The following is a 16731-nucleotide window of genomic DNA, read 5'->3' on the forward strand; positions in this document are numbered from 1 at the left end:
ACACTAGTTCCTTATTATTACCATTATTTTAGACTTATATTATGATATAAAGTAGACATTTTAACTTGTGTAATGCAAGGTTTGAGTAACTCATCAAATCCTGATAGGTTTTTTAAATATATATAGGGAAAGCAAAAGCAGACTGTGTGAAGTTCATTGTGACTCTTCACACATGAAAGTGGAGAATTTACGATTTTTAATACAGGTTTTTTATAGCATCAAGGACTGATGATGAACCTCCTTCCGGGTGCTACTACATGAGCAGCCGAAACTAGAACAGGGGACGTATACAGTGGCTGTTGCCAGAGAAGGTGTGGTCTTTGAAGACCTAGAGGTTAATAGGTGGACTGTAGAAACAAAATACCTGCTTTAGAAATCTGGGTCTCTTTTGATGGTCTGGCTTAACAGCGCAGCTATCGCCAGACAATTATATGAGCATCATTAGAGAAGGCCTTGGCACAGCCCGCATGCTGAAAGTCAGGAGTGCATGTTATGATTGGGCAGAAGTTAGATGCTTCCACACAAAAAAAGTGCTGCCCTCCACTTAGCTGTGATCATTTTGTATATTTACCGAGCTGGTTGAGTATGAATTTTCAGGGGTCACACATGGTATTGGAATGTTAATAAAGAGACTTAAATAACGAGAAAATGCATGTTGTTTTTCTCAGGTGACATCACAGATGGGAGTAGGGCAGTCATTAACCTACGTGGCTTTCTAGGTCTGGCTTGACAGTCTAACTATCAAATGACCTTTTAACCTACACCAATATGATTCTACAGCCCTTTGCATTCACACAAACACATATCTTTTCACATGCTATTTACTTGTGTAAACTGTATGTATGTTTCTTTTATGGCTTTTAGCCTAAATAAAGATTATTATATATACTTGTAATGATTCACAATACAATACATACCCTTAAAGACAGGACAATTCTTGTTTCAACTACATTGTTTGATCCTGGGCGACCCCCAATAACTTTATGCCGAGCTCTGAAGCAGTGTAGCACGTTACTGATGCTCAAAAAATAAACTTGCAGCACTGTGTCCTACAAAAACTGAAAGCACCTCGAATCGACCAACCCAAGCATTGATGGCCATGTGTGTAAAAAGTGACATAATGGGTCAAGTTTAGTTGTTTGTTGTTATTTTCTGCAGTTGCAATACAAACAACAACGGGTCACCTTGTCACATATCACGTGCACCGAGATCCCAATGAGACATGTTTCATACTGAGTCAACGAGGAAAGTTAAAACAAGGAGTATGAAAGAGCTTGAGCGGGCCTTTAATGAAGCAGCTGTATTAATTAACCGACTTCTTGGGTACAGCCGATCCGTCGCCATCCCCGAGGAACTGATAACCTCCTGTGGGCCAATTTGCTTCACTAAGCTGTCTTTGGAATAACACCTTTCAACCCAATAATTGTCCCCAGGCGCGTGACCCCTGATCTCCTGCAACAATCAGAGCAAATGAGGCAGACACGTTCACTTCAAGACATGACTGACCCCGGCCTGCAGCTCATTAAGGCAGCAGAAAAACACGTGCTTGTATTGGTTCTCTGGCTTTCCTAAGGGTCCGTCCGCTGCCCCTTCCTGAGCGTGTTATGAAGCCGAGCCGTCGAGGATCACGGGTGAGCTTCCCACTAACAACTCGTCGCTGGGAGCAGTGGACTAGGAGAGGGGGTTGAGGGGGGCGCATGTGAACCCAGATTTCTCAAGGTATTCCCAGTCTGGTAGTAGTAGCTCATTCTATTTTTGCGGTTCCTTTACATTTTGACAGTGGCAGTTTATATTTAAATTAAGAAATGTGAATTCAAAATATGGGAATGCGAAGAAAAATAAGGCAAAATGGAAGACATTGGGGGCAGATGTACTACTTCTGGCGCATCTCTGCTAATTAGCAGGGATGCCCCAGAAGAGTTGCGATGCATCTGCCCATCCGTGCACCACCACTGATGCGCTGCATTTATAATGCGGCGCACCATGGCGCGCGGATGGGCAGATGCGTGTGGCATCCCCCCGTCGGAAAGGCGGCGCATTGCTGGAGTTGTGTCGCAAGCGCGACGCAGCTCCAACAAGGCTCGGGGGTGCCCTATCCCTAACATGCTGCGTCAATCCTTACGCCTGCTTCAAGCAGGCGCAGGGTTTTGACGCAGCACGGCCTTAAAAGTGACTTAGTGAAATCTTGTAGATTTCACTCAGCCACTTATAGGAGGCGTTCCTGCGCCCGAATGCCCCCCCCTGCGCCGGAACGCCTACATGTTGAGCAGGGCTTTACAACGTAACCATCTCCCAGAAGCGTCATGTTGTAAATACCCCGCAGCATGGCGTTGGCTTTGCACCGCCGCTGCGTCACAGAAGTGACGCAACGGCGGCGTAAAAGAGGCGCAAGGCGCATGTAAATCTGCCCCTGTACATCTTAAGAGCTCTGGTGGGTACCGGGCCCTGTGGGGGTCGCGTGCACACATGATCAATCCAATCGGAGAGGGGTTGGCCTAACGGCTAAGGCGCTCGACCTCGGACCTGGGGATCTGGGTTCGAGTCTCGGTAACGACGCCAAAAACCTCCTGTGATTCTGGGCAAATCACTTAATCTCCCCGTGCCTAAAAATGAAAGTGTGTCCTCATGTAACGTAACTGGTGCTATGTAAAGCGCTCTGATACCTGTTTCGGTTCGGGTCTAGTTCGCGCTATATAAAACTCTGCCAAAAAAAAAAAAAAAAAATCGAACCCTCGAGAGGGGAGGGAGGGAGATTCGTCCTGTCTCCACAGGCACTGAATCTTCCATACTACAGGCGAACACGTCCATTCCTCGCTGCAGTCTGGCCTCAGGGGTGATGGAGGGGCTCGGACGGTGGCCTCTGACTCAGGGGTGCCCGCTCTAGCCCTTGCTGTTCAGCAAGGTGGCACGATGGGAAACGGTGCCGGGAATGACGTCACTCATAGACGCCAAAAGTGGTTGCAGAGTTTGGCTCGCCTGAAAGTGAAAAATACCAGCTCGGAGGGTCTGAGCTAGCATTTCATCTCTCATGGAGTTCATATCTACAGAGGAGGCGGGTGAGGTTGGCCACTTTTCATGCTGGCATCAGTGTTCTGACTTTTAAATGATTTATCTTCTCATGAGTGCACACATTTCTTCTCACGGAGTCAGCCCAAAACACCTCACCATTCCCTTTTCTACACATAACAAACATTCCCCTATTGCCCAAAAGTGCAGTTTTACCCCCTAAAGCATGAGGTCTACCATGACCCTAAGCAGATCAAATAAATAACTCAGACATGGGTTTCGTCAAGTTGGGAAAACCTAAAATGCACCTCACCTTAACACAGCTTTGGAAGGACTCAACCACCCCCTTCACAGGACAAATGCAGGGAAAACCAAATCCTAGACAATACTACTCTTACTTTGCCGGGCATGGTCGGTCCACTCCAGCCATTAGGGCTGCCGTTGCAAACTCATTGCTGAACATCTCTGAAGATGAATTATCTTTCCCAGAGTGCAGTGTTCTTCAGGGTCCATGATGTGGGAGACCAGGGGCCCTATTAACCATTGGCATTTTATGAGCCCGGCGCACCTTTCAAAAGGTGCACTGCCCCCAGGACAACCGCAAACTCGCCCTGCCCTTTCATGTGAAAACACAGAGCAGCCACTCCGTGATCACTGTGCAGGCGGCACCCGCCTGCACTTTCAAAGGGGATTAGTGATCCCCTTGCAGGCGGGTGCAGTCTGTGACTGCACCCACTTGCAATGGGATGTCCGGGGGGGTCCATGGGTCCCCCTTTACTCCCTGCAGAGGGCTGCTCTCAGGGGGCCCACTGACAGTGTGCCACCTTTTAAATGGCGCATTGTCAGTGCGATTCCTGAGGGCTTCTTTGAGTTTGCACCCGGGTCTGTAATATGGCGCGGGCGCAGAGTCAAAGGAATTCCCTCATTTGCGTAGGGCATGCCCCTATGCAAATGATGGAACAGCCTCTGAAGGTAGCATGACGCATTAAGTGCATCAGCGCTATTGGTATTATAGAAGGGGATGCACAAGCGTCTTCGCCCCCTTCTATAATACCAAGGTGCCCTGGGGGCTTGAAAAGCGGGCGCAAAAAATTATGCGCCCCCAGGGCACCTTCTGTAATACGGTCCCAGGGCTCTGAAGACAGTGGAGCCTACCATAGCTTCTCCAACTGCAGACCTAAGGAGAAAAGGGAAGTGGGAGAGAAGTGTGGAAAAGGGGGAAGAGTGGACTAAGTAGAAAGAGAGCGAGAGCATGCAAGAGTAAGAGAGAGGGGGAACCAATAGAGGCAACCGTGGCCCATGCAGATAAGAGAGTTGGGTTGGTGGGGCGGGGTGAGGGGAGATTTCGATGGATGATGACGAGGGAATTGTAATTATTTATTTAATTTTTCCTTGTCATCATCCATTGAAATACCCCCCCACCTGGTCCCACGGTCTTACCTGCACAGGCCTCAGCTGAATAGAGGCTGAGAGATTAGGGGACATAATGTGTTTGAGTGAGAGCGATGAGGTGAGAAAGAACAAGTGGCGGGAAAAGAGGGGCCAGATGAAAGTACCTGGCAGGGCAAGTTGGCGTTAACATTGGGCTTGAGGATGAGCTCAGCAAGGCCAACAGTACTACTGTTAATTCTAATGATGCATTCTCATCAGTTAATTGCATGCCCACCCATTATATCAACTCACGTGTGGCTTGGACCCATAAAGAAATAGCACACAGTTAATATCCATTCAGGGTCTCGTAAACTGTATAATTATTGAATTTTCATCATTATGCAAGCACCAATATCGAGTGCTGCAATTATTGATTATTGTTCTTTTACATATAAGCCAGCCTTTACCGAACCGACCATTCGGTTTCATTGATGCTGCCTATATTAAGATCCTTACTGCTAGGCTCTTCTATGTATAATGTTGACCGCGTTGATCACTGATGAATAATTTGCACTACAGCTCGGTGGATTCTTCATATTTGCATATGTGTGATGTTGTATGATGACTAAATTGCAATAAACATATTCAAACAAAAAATTATGCAAGCACCAATAGTTGATTCCTTTTGTGAGATCAGCTATAGATTATGGTAATAAGGTTAATCCTCTGCCTATTATTTCCACAAGCTACCTTCCACAAAGATGGAAAAATGTGGAAGGTCCCTGATGCTCTTTATATAGCCTTTGGTGAGCTAAATGTAATTATTGAATCCCTGCCTCAGACTATCCCTCCAGTCCAACCAGGGGAGCGGATCTGCTCTCGCAGAGCACAGGCCGTGCAAAATGTCACTGTTAGAAGATATTGGTGCATGGAGGTTTAGCAGAGAGCATGCCAGGCTAACAGCTGTGCCTCTTTGCAGAACGGGACGCTGAAGATAATCGACCGCAAGAAGAACATCTTCAAATTGGCCCAGGGCGAGTACATTGCACCTGAGAAGATTGAGAATGTGTACATCAGCAGTCCCCCTGTGGCCCAGGTCTTCGTACACGGGGACAGTCTGAAGGTAATAAAGGTCTTCCTTGTCTAAGTGATGCCCTGGCTATGATGTCAATGATTCCTGAAGCCTTGAGTTGTAGCAGCTGGCCAGATGATGGCTTTGTTGCACATGGTCACATTGGACTGGATTATCTTGACATGTCACCATGTCACCTTGCCACCCTAGGCAGCCCTTTCTTTTGCCTGGTTTCTTGTGCATGCTATAATTGGTCTCAAATTTTATAAAAGAACAAGAAAATAATCTGTTTTAAAGATATAATGCATGCTTACACTGCAATGCTCATAAGAAGGTTTTCAGAAACTGTACTGATGGGAAGTAAAATCAAAACAGGTGATATAATCATAAACAACTATAATAAACTTTGGCTAAAGCTACATCAGATATTATCCAGTATTAGGGGTGTCTTTCATGGATTCACATGCCTGAATCATTCCCCGTCGTCGAGACGGGAGCCTCCGGTACATAAAAAAGTAATGTCCTATAGACATACATAGAGAAAATAGGCCTAAGGGCCTCCCCTTAGTAGCCTTTCTTAGTCCTTATGTAAAAAGGACCAAACTCTCCCAGTCAGCCAATCAGCTCCGACCTCCCTCTAGAACCTTCCTGGGAGGAGCCTCAGTCCCTCAGATTTTCTACCGCACGTTGTGCTAAGGGAGTCTCCTCTGAGCTCTGCTCAGATTCTGTGTTTTTTTCACTTAATTTGGCTTTTCTACTATGGATTATCTTCAAATACATTCTGTATCTTCAAATACTTTCTTTAAAGAAGGTTTAACAAGGGAAAGAACGGAAGAATTCTGTTTGGAGCCTGCACTTCTTGTTCCAAGAGGTGGCTCTGCTCGGTTCCTCACACTCACAGACCAAAGGCTACAAGGTATGTTGCTTTTTCAAGTGACTTTTGAAGGGTCGTGAACAGAGGCTGTTAATATGGTTAAGGCCAGAAAGGAGGTTATTTATTTCTCCAGTTACTGCGATGAGGTGTTGCCCTCAAAGTCCAGGAGACCTCAATAGAGAATCTCCTCAGACTCATTCCTCAGGGTACCATCCTGAGAAGGCCCCAAAAAAGACCGCTCAAGGGTCTTCCGGGCGCAGTCCTTCAAGGATCTCCCCACTCTGTGGGAAAGGAGAGTAAAGGACTTGCTTTGGAGAATTATCGGACAACATAGACGACGTATGAGCCGTCTATATCCCCTCCTCTGGTCATAGGATCGTTCAGAAAGGCGTCGTCTATACCTCCTGAGGTACAGCCTAAGCAGCCATCGACGTCAAAACCATCATCATTGCAATGTGAGCGTCGACAACGACGACAGCGTCGACGATGACGTCGACGACGAGACCATAGACGTCGACGGCGACACCGTCGACGTCGACGATTGGAGCGTCGTCGACGAGGACATCGACGTCGACGACGAGGCCGTCGACGACACCATGGACGTCGACTTCAAAACCGTCGACGACGGCGAGGACCGTCGACGACGACGAGCACCGTCGACGACGACGAGCACCGTCGACGACGAGCACCGTCGACGACAGCGAGGACCGTCGACGACGGCGAGGACCGTCGACGACGGCGAGGACCGTCGACGGCGAGGACCGTCGACGGCGAGGACCGACGGCGGCGAGGACCGCCGACGGCGAGGACCGTCGACGGCGAGGACAGTCGACGGCGAGGGCCGTCGACGTCAGCGTGGACCGTCGACGACCAGGCAGTCGAAGTCAGCGAGGACCGTCGACGACGAGGCAGTCGACGGCGAGACCGTCGACGTCAAGACCGTCGACGTCAAGATCGCCGTCGACGACGAGACCATCGACGTCGCCGACGCAACCATCGACGACAGCCTCTCGGAACGAAGGCCTGTCTACGGTATCAATGAGGGCTTCATCTCGAAGACTAATCGGCATGTCTACGGCCTGTCTACGGTTTCGATGATGGCCTCATCTACGATGATGGCCTCATCTATGAAGGCGCATGGCCTCATCTACGAAGGCGCATTTTAGTGGGTCATCTACGAAGGCGCATTTTAGTGGGCGCGTCTATGACAGCCTGTCTACGGCAGCCCGTCCACGGCAGCCTGTCTACAGCGTCTACAGGGCCTAGTCTACAGTGCCTATTCTATGAGGACCTAGTCTACAATGGCCTAATCTATAGTCTACGATGTCCTAGTCTACTGGCCTACTCTATGGAGGCCTAATGATCGATGGCCTAGTCGTCTACGAAGGCCTAGTGCTCGATGGCCTAGTCTACGATGTCCTAGTCTACGACGGCCTAGTCCATGACGGCCTCGTCTACAAGGGCTAGTCTAAGGAGTCGACTGCTCGCCTACGACGCCCTGTCTACGGTATCGACGATAGCCTCATCTACGTAGGCTCATCTTCGAGGACTCGTCTACGGCGGCATAGTCATTGAAGACATCGTCTATGACAGCCTGTCTGGTCGACCAGGGCCTTCTCTAAGATGGCCTAGCCTAAGATGGCCTCATCTACGCGGGCCTCGTCTTCGTGGGCCTCGTCTACGATGGCCTAGTCTACGAGGGACTCGTCTACGATAGCCTCGTCTAGGATGGTCTAGTCTATGATGACCTCATCTACGACGGACTCAGCTACGAAGGCTAGTCTACGACGGCGTCGACGGCCTTGTCTACGAGTAGTCTACGACGGCCTCATCTATGACTGCTCGTCTACGACGGCATACTCTCTGACGGACATCTTGTCGACGAACTCGTCAACGAAGGAGGAGATCCACCGAGTCTGTCATCTCTTTTAAGGAGGTATGGTCATCTATGACTGCGCGTCTACGATGGCATAGTCTATGACGGCTACCTCGTCGACGGATTCATCGACGAAGAAGGAACTCCACCACTCTGGAATCTCTTCTAAGGTGGTATGGAGAGCTGCTCAACGTTTTAAGATCTCCATGACCTCTCAAGAACAGGCCTGCTTCTTGTACGTCTTCAAAGAACCCTACAAGAAGGCAGTAAGATCGATACGGGTTATCCATTACCTATAGTCAGAAGAGGTAAGGGTCCGGTAGTACCCCTCCTCTGTATCACTGGTGATCCCTCTGTTGGAGAAGAAGTATAAGGCGCCAGATACAGCACCGGCGTGCTTAACAGGAACTTTCTAAGCCGGACTCCGTAGTGCCACAGGCGGCCTAGAAAAACTCCAGGGATCCTTCGGCCCCGTTGTCACCTCCTCCTGATAAGGAGGGTCTAAGAGTGGACAACCTTACGAACAGGTTTTCCTCTGTGAACGTTCTAGCGCTCTTGGTACGCTAGCATGGAACATTGTGGGCACACTGGCCCCATACCAGCCGGAATTACCAGACTCATCCGAAGAGGAAGTTAGGTGGATTCCGCTGAGGCGAGGCATTGGCGTTAAACCATAGACTGCGCGAGGAATATCGCTATGACAGGGTTCCGCAAGTGGCTGGACCTGCAGTCTTGCGGATCCAAGGAGGGCCCTTTCCGTCCTGAGGTGCAAACTACGTTTGTGGACGGGCCAGATGAGGGCCAGTCACTATTGGCACGAAAAGTTAACTAAACAGACAATGCGAGAGCTTTGGACACTCTTCAGTATATGAACCAGTCCTTTAGTACAACGGGAGGAAGAAGAAGGTCTTCCCTCAAAGGAAATTATCAATTCCAATCTTCCTGCTCTTCAGGCCAGAGTAGACCACAATGCCTTCAGTCGCCGACAATAGCAAAACAAGCACCCATCTTCTGAGAAATTGTCTTCTCATGGAACGGGCAGCGGAGCTATCAAGATATACAGCTGCATCTACGTCTGGATTATGCTGTAGAAAGGAGCTATAGCGAGTGTTCCTCCTCCTCAAAGGAGCTGTAGCGAGAGTACCTCCTCCTCATAAGGGAAAAGGGTTTTTTTGTTCCCGCTTCCTTTTTAAATCCAGAAAACAGATAGGAGGAGGAGACCAACCTTGGGCTTCAGAGACTTCAACACCCTCCTAAAAGAGGCAGTTGTTTCGCATGGTAATCCATGAGGTCCAGCAAACAGGACGTTTACTTCCATATCCCACTTCACAGGAATCGCTAAAAGTACTTACGATTTGCAGTAGTGGGCAGACATTTACGGTTCCGCGTTCTGCCTTTCGAGCTCAAGTCTGCACCACACATTTTCACGAAATACAGTTCCCTGGGAGCGACATAACTAGGACACCAAGTCTTCGGTATCTGAAGGACTGCCTGCTCAAGGCTTCATCCTTAAAAGACGTGTCCAGGTCTCCCAACGCCTGTTCAGTTTTCGATGCTGGATCTCATCCTCAATCAGGAAAAATCGGTCCTGAAACCTTCTCACTACATCAGTTTCCTAGGTACATCAGTTTCCTAGGTATAACCCTGGCCACACGGTCAGCAAAGGTTTTCCCATCAGAGAGTGATAGTGTATCCTCCTGGTTCCTCGCTCTCAACTACGAACGAGACCTCTACAAGAGGCGCTATCGAAGCAGTGGTTACAATCTACAGGGTCATCTTGCCACATAAAAGAGAATCCTCACATGGCCGGAGTCCTACAATGAGGAATATCCTCTCAAAAACTGTCTCAAGGCTTGTCACTCCTACTTCCGACGGTTCCTCACGTCGTCACAAAATGCGGAAGGTAGTCTCCTATGGAGAAGACACTACATATCAATCTGCCTGAACTGCTGACGGTCTTCCTGGGCCTTCAAGATTGCCTACCAAGAATAAGACGAACAATGGGCTCACCTATGCGCTCAGCAGGCAGAAACCATTGTAACAGGGAGCTGGACCAACAAATCATTGGCCCCATCTTCTCCAGATAAAACACGCCGCAAATGGATCTAATTGCGACGTGAATGAAAGCCGGATGCCCACACTTCCGTAATTGGCTAGGGAACGCATTTCCAACCGCATGGCGCAATGTCTTTGCGTAGGCCTTTCCACCATTCCCGATGCTCCCATTGTCCTCAAGACACGGTTGGTGGAGCCTTGTATTCTGATTTTAATAGCCCCAATTGGGCCGAGGCGACATTGGTTCACAGAACTCCACCACCTATCCCTGTAGCCGCCGATCCACCGGCGGCAGTATCTATCTCTGCTACTATGATCGATAATGCAGTTCGACATCAGGGTCTGAAGTCTCTCTGGTTGGTCGCCTGACCCCTGACACAAGACTGAGTTCAGAGTTCCACAATCGGAATAATCCACAGGACTGTAGACATTCTTGCCAGAGCAAGTGCGGATAGCACATGAACATATTCCTGGAAAGGGAAGCGCTTTGGGTCTGCGGTGTCGACCGCAGCAATAGGCTTTTCTCCACATCACTGGTGCAAATATTGCCTTATCTATCCATTACAGTACATTTAACAGTGCTATCTTGTTATAAAAGAATTCAAACGAGCCCATCGCTATGGTCAAGCGGGTTGCTTAAGCAAGTTCTGAAACGTTTATATAGATCTTTCCCGCCAGTAAGGATGTTGCCACCTCCTGGCATCTCAATGTGGTTCTTACCAAGCTCATGAAACATCCGTTCAACCAGTACACGGAGCTGACCCAAAGTATGTCTCGTGAACAATCCCCACTAAGAGTCAGTGGGCTACAGGCGGTTTTCTATCCAGAGGAGCGAGCGAGCTCCAAGCTCTGTCCATTCAGGAACCGCACATGCAGTTTTTCTGCTAGTCCATTCGGAACCGCACATGCAGTTCAGGAAGGCTAGCATGGTGCTGAGACCGAACCCAAAATTCATTCCAAAGGTGCCTTCAGCCTTTCATCTCAATGGGCCAATAATCCTTCAATCTTTCTTTGCGAACCCTTCAACCGCAGCAGGAAGGGCTCTACATTCTTTAGATCTCAAAGAGGTCTCAGGTTCTACCTAGATAAGTCTAAGACTTTCAGAAACTCTTCACAACTGTTCGTGACATACAGCAGACCAAGAATGGGCCTGTCCCTCACGAAACAAAGCATCTCAAGATGGATCTCATCAACGATTGCATTCTGCCATGACCAGGCCGGACGGCCTTTGACTGATCAGGTCACTGCACATTCCACCAGGACGATGTCCACGTCAGCAGCACTCTTCGCGGGGGTGCCAATCTTGGACATTGGCAGAGCGGCGACCTGGAAGTCACCGCACACTTTCTCCAGCCACTACTGCCTGGATATCGAACTTCAGAAGGATATGGCAGTGGGTCAAGCGGTGCTTCGCCATCTCTTTCAGTGAGGTGAGCCTTCCTACTTCCCGCCATCCAGGTATGCACATTCCTTGCTCTTGTGATACTATATGTGATGTTATATGCATTGTCTAACATGACTGCAGAACTGATTTACATCACAAATGTGCATATCTGACTGCTAACTATTCTGATTCAGGCATGTGAATCCATGAAAGACACCCCTAATACTGGATAAGAAATGCGTTACTTACCTGTAACAGCAGTTATCCAGTATTGGTGTCTTTCATGGATTCACATGCAACCCTCCCGCCTCCCCGGGAAGGACTCACATCCCTCTCTGACAACATTACGCCTACCTAGCTGGGTGCGTACGAAAATCTGAGGGACTGAGGCTCCTCCCAGGAAGGTTCTAGAGGGAGGTCGGAGCTGATTGGCTGACTGGGAGAGTTTGGTCCTTTTTACATAAGGACTAAGAAAGGCTACTAAGGGGAGGCCCTTAGGCCTATTTTCTCTATGTATGTCTATAGGACATTACTTTTTTATGTACCGGAGGCTCCCGTCTCGACGACGGGGAATGATTCAGGCATGTGAATCCATGAAAGACACCAATACTGGATAACTGCTGTTACAGGTAAGTAACGCATTTCTTCTGAGTTGTGAAATAGCATGCCAGTCCACAGACAGGACCATATTCTGTAACATAATTGCATATCATATTCTTTTTCCAAGGCTTCTCTGGTGGGTATTGTGGTTCCTGACTCAGAAGCATTGCCGGATTTTGCTGCCAAGCTGGGAATTAAAGGCTCGTTTGAAGAACTTTGCAAACATCCAGTAAGCAATATTCTCTCAATGTATGTCTTTAGGCCTCAAACCTATTCAAAATAATTATTATGGCTTTTGAAAAACGCACCTTTGGATTTTGCAGCTCCTCTTATTGACATTAGAATAGCATAGCTTCTGCTTCTGGTACGGTGGCTGCAAAGGAAAATCTTTTTTTATAACACATTTTATTGGCGTTAAACTATCACAGTGATGGGTACAAAGATCATGCTGCTTGCAAAACATAGTCATAAAAGTGATAATCAATGGTCAAGAGAAGATATCATCTAGAACATGAATTAGCAACCTCCCAGCTAGTATAATGATTAGGTTTTAACCCATTGATACATGAAAATGATCCAGCCAGGAGCCCCATTGGTTTGCATGTCTGCGCAGGCAGCTTCCGGCTCCTAATATGACACTCAGTCAGTGTGTAATGGTGCATAGCTCTAATCCATTACATAAGGGGAGGGGGCACTAGAGACCACCTGCATTTTGGGATATCCCTTTTAGACAGCAGAAGCCGCAAATCAATGAAAGGTTCACTCCCCCCGCACATATTCCTCCTCTTCTGAGACACCCAAGATGGAAGCAAATTATTTGCCATCCAAGTGCTGCAGATAGATCTGTGGAAATCCCACACCAATATTGTCGATGACTGTGCGTATCCATGCCATAAAAATGTATGAAATTGCCTACCCTTAGTTAACATCTAAGACAATTTGTGGAGGGGCCTCTACCCACCTTCCATAGACTGTGGACAATACGATTGTCCAACTGTTGTGCAGCAGCAAAAGTGCTTAGATAGACAAACACGAATGTAATAATTCTGATGGGAAAAGGTTATGATTGAATAAGTATGGAAATCATAATATAGCCAACCAAGTTTAAAGTACGTGTCAGAACGCCATCTGTGGTAAACCAGATCAAGTCACCTCTCCCCACATTGGTAACGTAACTATTACAGCCTAGTACATAAGAAGAAGTTTTTTCCTTTTAATAAATGACATTTTTATCTTTATCTCCATTAATAGTGAAACATGGTGTATGTGGGGTATGAGGGAGATGTCGAATGGAATAAAGTATAAGTATAAAGAAAAAGAAGAGATGGAGCATTACTTTATCACTCTGCTGGCCTACTTCTCCTACATTTGCATGAGGTTGGAGAAGCTAGGAGTCCTTGATACCAGGGGCGGGGAGCTCAGGACAGAATATCTTGTGCTGGATACTCTAGGCTCAAACAGGGAATGTACCAACCTTCCACGCAGATCGCTGGGTGTAGGCCAGAAGAGAAAGTTCTCATGGATTTACATTGTTTAAAATCCACTTGGAACAGAATTTCTAGGAAAAACGACCTCAAACTGTATGCATGTGGCAGGAGGTGATTTTAGAGGGGCATGAGTTGTGGGCATGCTTCTGGGTGCATGTGCATGACTGTGTGGCGTGTGTGAGTGAGTGTGGGCATGCACCTGGGTACATGTGCATGACTGTGGTACATGTGCATGTGGGCATGCACCTGGGTGCATGTGCATGACTGCGTGGCGTGTGTGAGTGTGGGCATGCGCCAGGGTGCATGTGTATGGCTGTGTGGCACATGTGCGTTTAAATGGGGGCATGAGTATGTCTATGTGGCACGTGTGTGTATGAGCGTGGGCACGCGCCTGGGGGCATGTGTATGACTGTGGGACACATGTGCGTATGGGCATGCGCCTGGGTGCCTGTGTATGACTGCATGGCGTGTGTGAGTAAGTGTGGGCATGCGCCTGAGACCATGTGCATGGCTGTGTGGGCATGCGCCTGGGTACATGAGTATGACTGTGTGGCACGTGTGTGTGTGTGAGCGTGGTCTCGTGCGTGTTGTCCTGAGTTACTGGTCAGTATGTGCCTCTGTGACGAAAGTGAATGCCGGTCTTTGGGTTTTTGTTTGCCATTTCAGGTTCTTGTGCAAATAGGTTATTCAGCCACAAACGATCGAGTTTCATTATGTGTTTGATATTTCTTTTAGGCAGTGAAGAAAGCTATCATCGAAGACATGGTCACACATGGGAAAAAAGCTGGCCTGAAATCTTTCGAACAAGTATGTGCATTTCATTTCAAGATGTAGGACCAAATCAATGTATTGCATCACACAGCAGACCTTTTTGAGGGTGGCACCATTTCGCACAGAGATCTACTGATGCAGATCTGCTGATCTACAATGAGTCTATGTAATGTCTAAACATTTCAAATTGTTTATGCAGCTTACCGAACCCGAAGAGATCCCTTTGCCTTCTTCTCTGGCACTCTCCTCGACCTCACTCATAGAAATGTGAGCTCAATACACAACTCTCGGTGCAGATAATTCACAGCCTTTCTGATGTCTTTGGCAGAGATGGGAGCTGACGTTGGCACAACTTCCATTACAGTCTTTCTGTTTGGAAGTCTTTCGGAGTTTTCAGTAATTTTCTTCAATAAGTAATCGGAATGGGATATCGGATTTAAGTTGAAATTGAGGGGGACGTCTCTTCAATGAATTGTAAAAAATATTGAACCCGTTTACAAAATTAGCTGGAAATAAACTCATGTCGAATTTTCGGACTGGATTCCACAACTACTCATTGGAATCTCAAATTGTTACAGCTTTCCAGGAGTAGTTCTGGAATTCTTTGGGAAAATCTATTTTACTCACAACTGCCACCTTTTATGTATGACTAAATGTATATATTGTACATTTATATATGCTTAAAAATAATGCTTATAATTGTTTTTTTCTCCGTATGGAAAATATGTTTTCCCTCAAAAACCCATGTTCATGAAACCTCCACTAATTTTGGGGTGTTCCCTCCGCCTTCCTACCAAGAAAACACATTTACTTCTGCTGTTAACATAAATGACCTAAGCATTATTATCAGGGTAAGAAACTGGTAGTAAACACTAGTGAATACCAAGAAACTCGATAGCTTAAAGGTGTTCACCTATCTATGGAAAACGTTTCAAGTAGAAACGCCTACGCCCTCCCCAGTTTTTGATCTGGAACTTCATTAAGTCATTTTTAAAAAACAAATGTTAAATCTGTGTCAAATTTACAAAGACTGTGCAGTTTTTAAGGAAACAAATTACAGGGGAGAGATGGAATAGTCATTTAAAGTAATTTCAGCAAAAAACACTTTAGCATCAGAATTCTATGCAGTATTTTTAAATGCTACATTTATAACAAAGAAAGTCAACCAGAACAAAACATTTGTATTTCAATGTATTGCAGGGAGCAGTAAAAAACACAGGTACTTTTTAGGTTGAAACGCACCAGACAACACAGCTGTCTGGTTTGCTACAGACATCCTGGGGACATTGAGAAAGCTGATATACAAATGCATTCCACTCTTTGCTTACCATTGGCTTTGTGGTTTGTAACTCACATTTTCTGACTTTCTATTTGCTGGCTTTATTTGCTTTAGGCTGTCTAGCTTGAGTTTGTCCCTCCTGTTGCCCAAATCTTGTTTACTGTATTCTTCCATTAACTCGCTTTCTGTAAACAGGCCTTTATATCTTGCTCTTACCGAGTCACATTTGATGTGCATTCAAAGACAGAGGTCAAATGTCAAGCTCTCTCTTTCGAGGGAGCTTGGTGTTTACTTTTCTTTCTCTGACTTCAAAGTGAGAGAATTTATATGACAATCCTGCTGAGTATCCATGTAAGAGGAGAGGCTGTAGGATGTTTTTTTCTAGCACACACCAAAAAAAAAATTATGAACAGTGCTGATGTTTCAGAATATATCCGAATTAGAGCAAATGAAACAATTTTTTGGGTAATTCTGGAAACAAATATTTGAATGTGATCAAAACACATTAATACACTAGGTGGTGGCATATGCACACATTATCGTTTGTGTGCGGTAAACCCCTATTTTGGGGCAGATGTAGTGGTCATTTCAATTGAAAATGGGTTGTCTGTAATGGCGGTGCATAAGACACAAGGCACAGGCCACACACTACGCCACTCCACTCTATGCCCTTCCACTCTATGTCACACCACTGCATTCTACGATACTCCACTCCACTCTGTGACATGCCACTCCACTCTACGCCCCTCCACTCGAAGACACTCGATGACACACCACATCACTCAAATCCATGTCACTCCAATCTAAGCCACTCACTTCATGACACAACATGCCATTCCACTCTACACATCCCTTTACTACACATCACTTAACCCTTTGTACCTACCAAGCTCCAATCTACCCCATCTACTCCACTCCAATATACCCCACTCCACTCCATCTAATCTACACCCCTC

General features: G+C 47.0%; 1 protein-coding gene across 4 annotated transcripts in view; it reads left to right on the plus strand.

Moving 5' to 3' along the window:
- Nucleotides 1–16731, plus strand: part of ACSL5 (acyl-CoA synthetase long chain family member 5) — a 248611-nt gene that overhangs the window by 228583 nt on the left and 3297 nt on the right. For all 4 annotated transcript variants that reach the window (XM_078643777.1, XM_078643778.1, XM_078643779.1 and 1 more), the window contains 3 exons: nucleotides 5357–5500; nucleotides 12366–12467; nucleotides 14461–14532. In XM_078643777.1, the coding sequence (XP_078499903.1) occupies nucleotides 5357–5500; nucleotides 12366–12467; nucleotides 14461–14532 (318 nt within the window). The remainder of the gene's footprint in view (nucleotides 1–5356; nucleotides 5501–12365; nucleotides 12468–14460; nucleotides 14533–16731) is intronic.

The sequence above is a fragment of the Lissotriton helveticus genome, chromosome 5_1 (genome assembly GCF_964261635.1).
Source record: "Lissotriton helveticus chromosome 5_1, aLisHel1.1, whole genome shotgun sequence".
Lineage (NCBI taxonomy): Eukaryota > Metazoa > Chordata > Amphibia > Caudata > Salamandridae > Lissotriton > Lissotriton helveticus.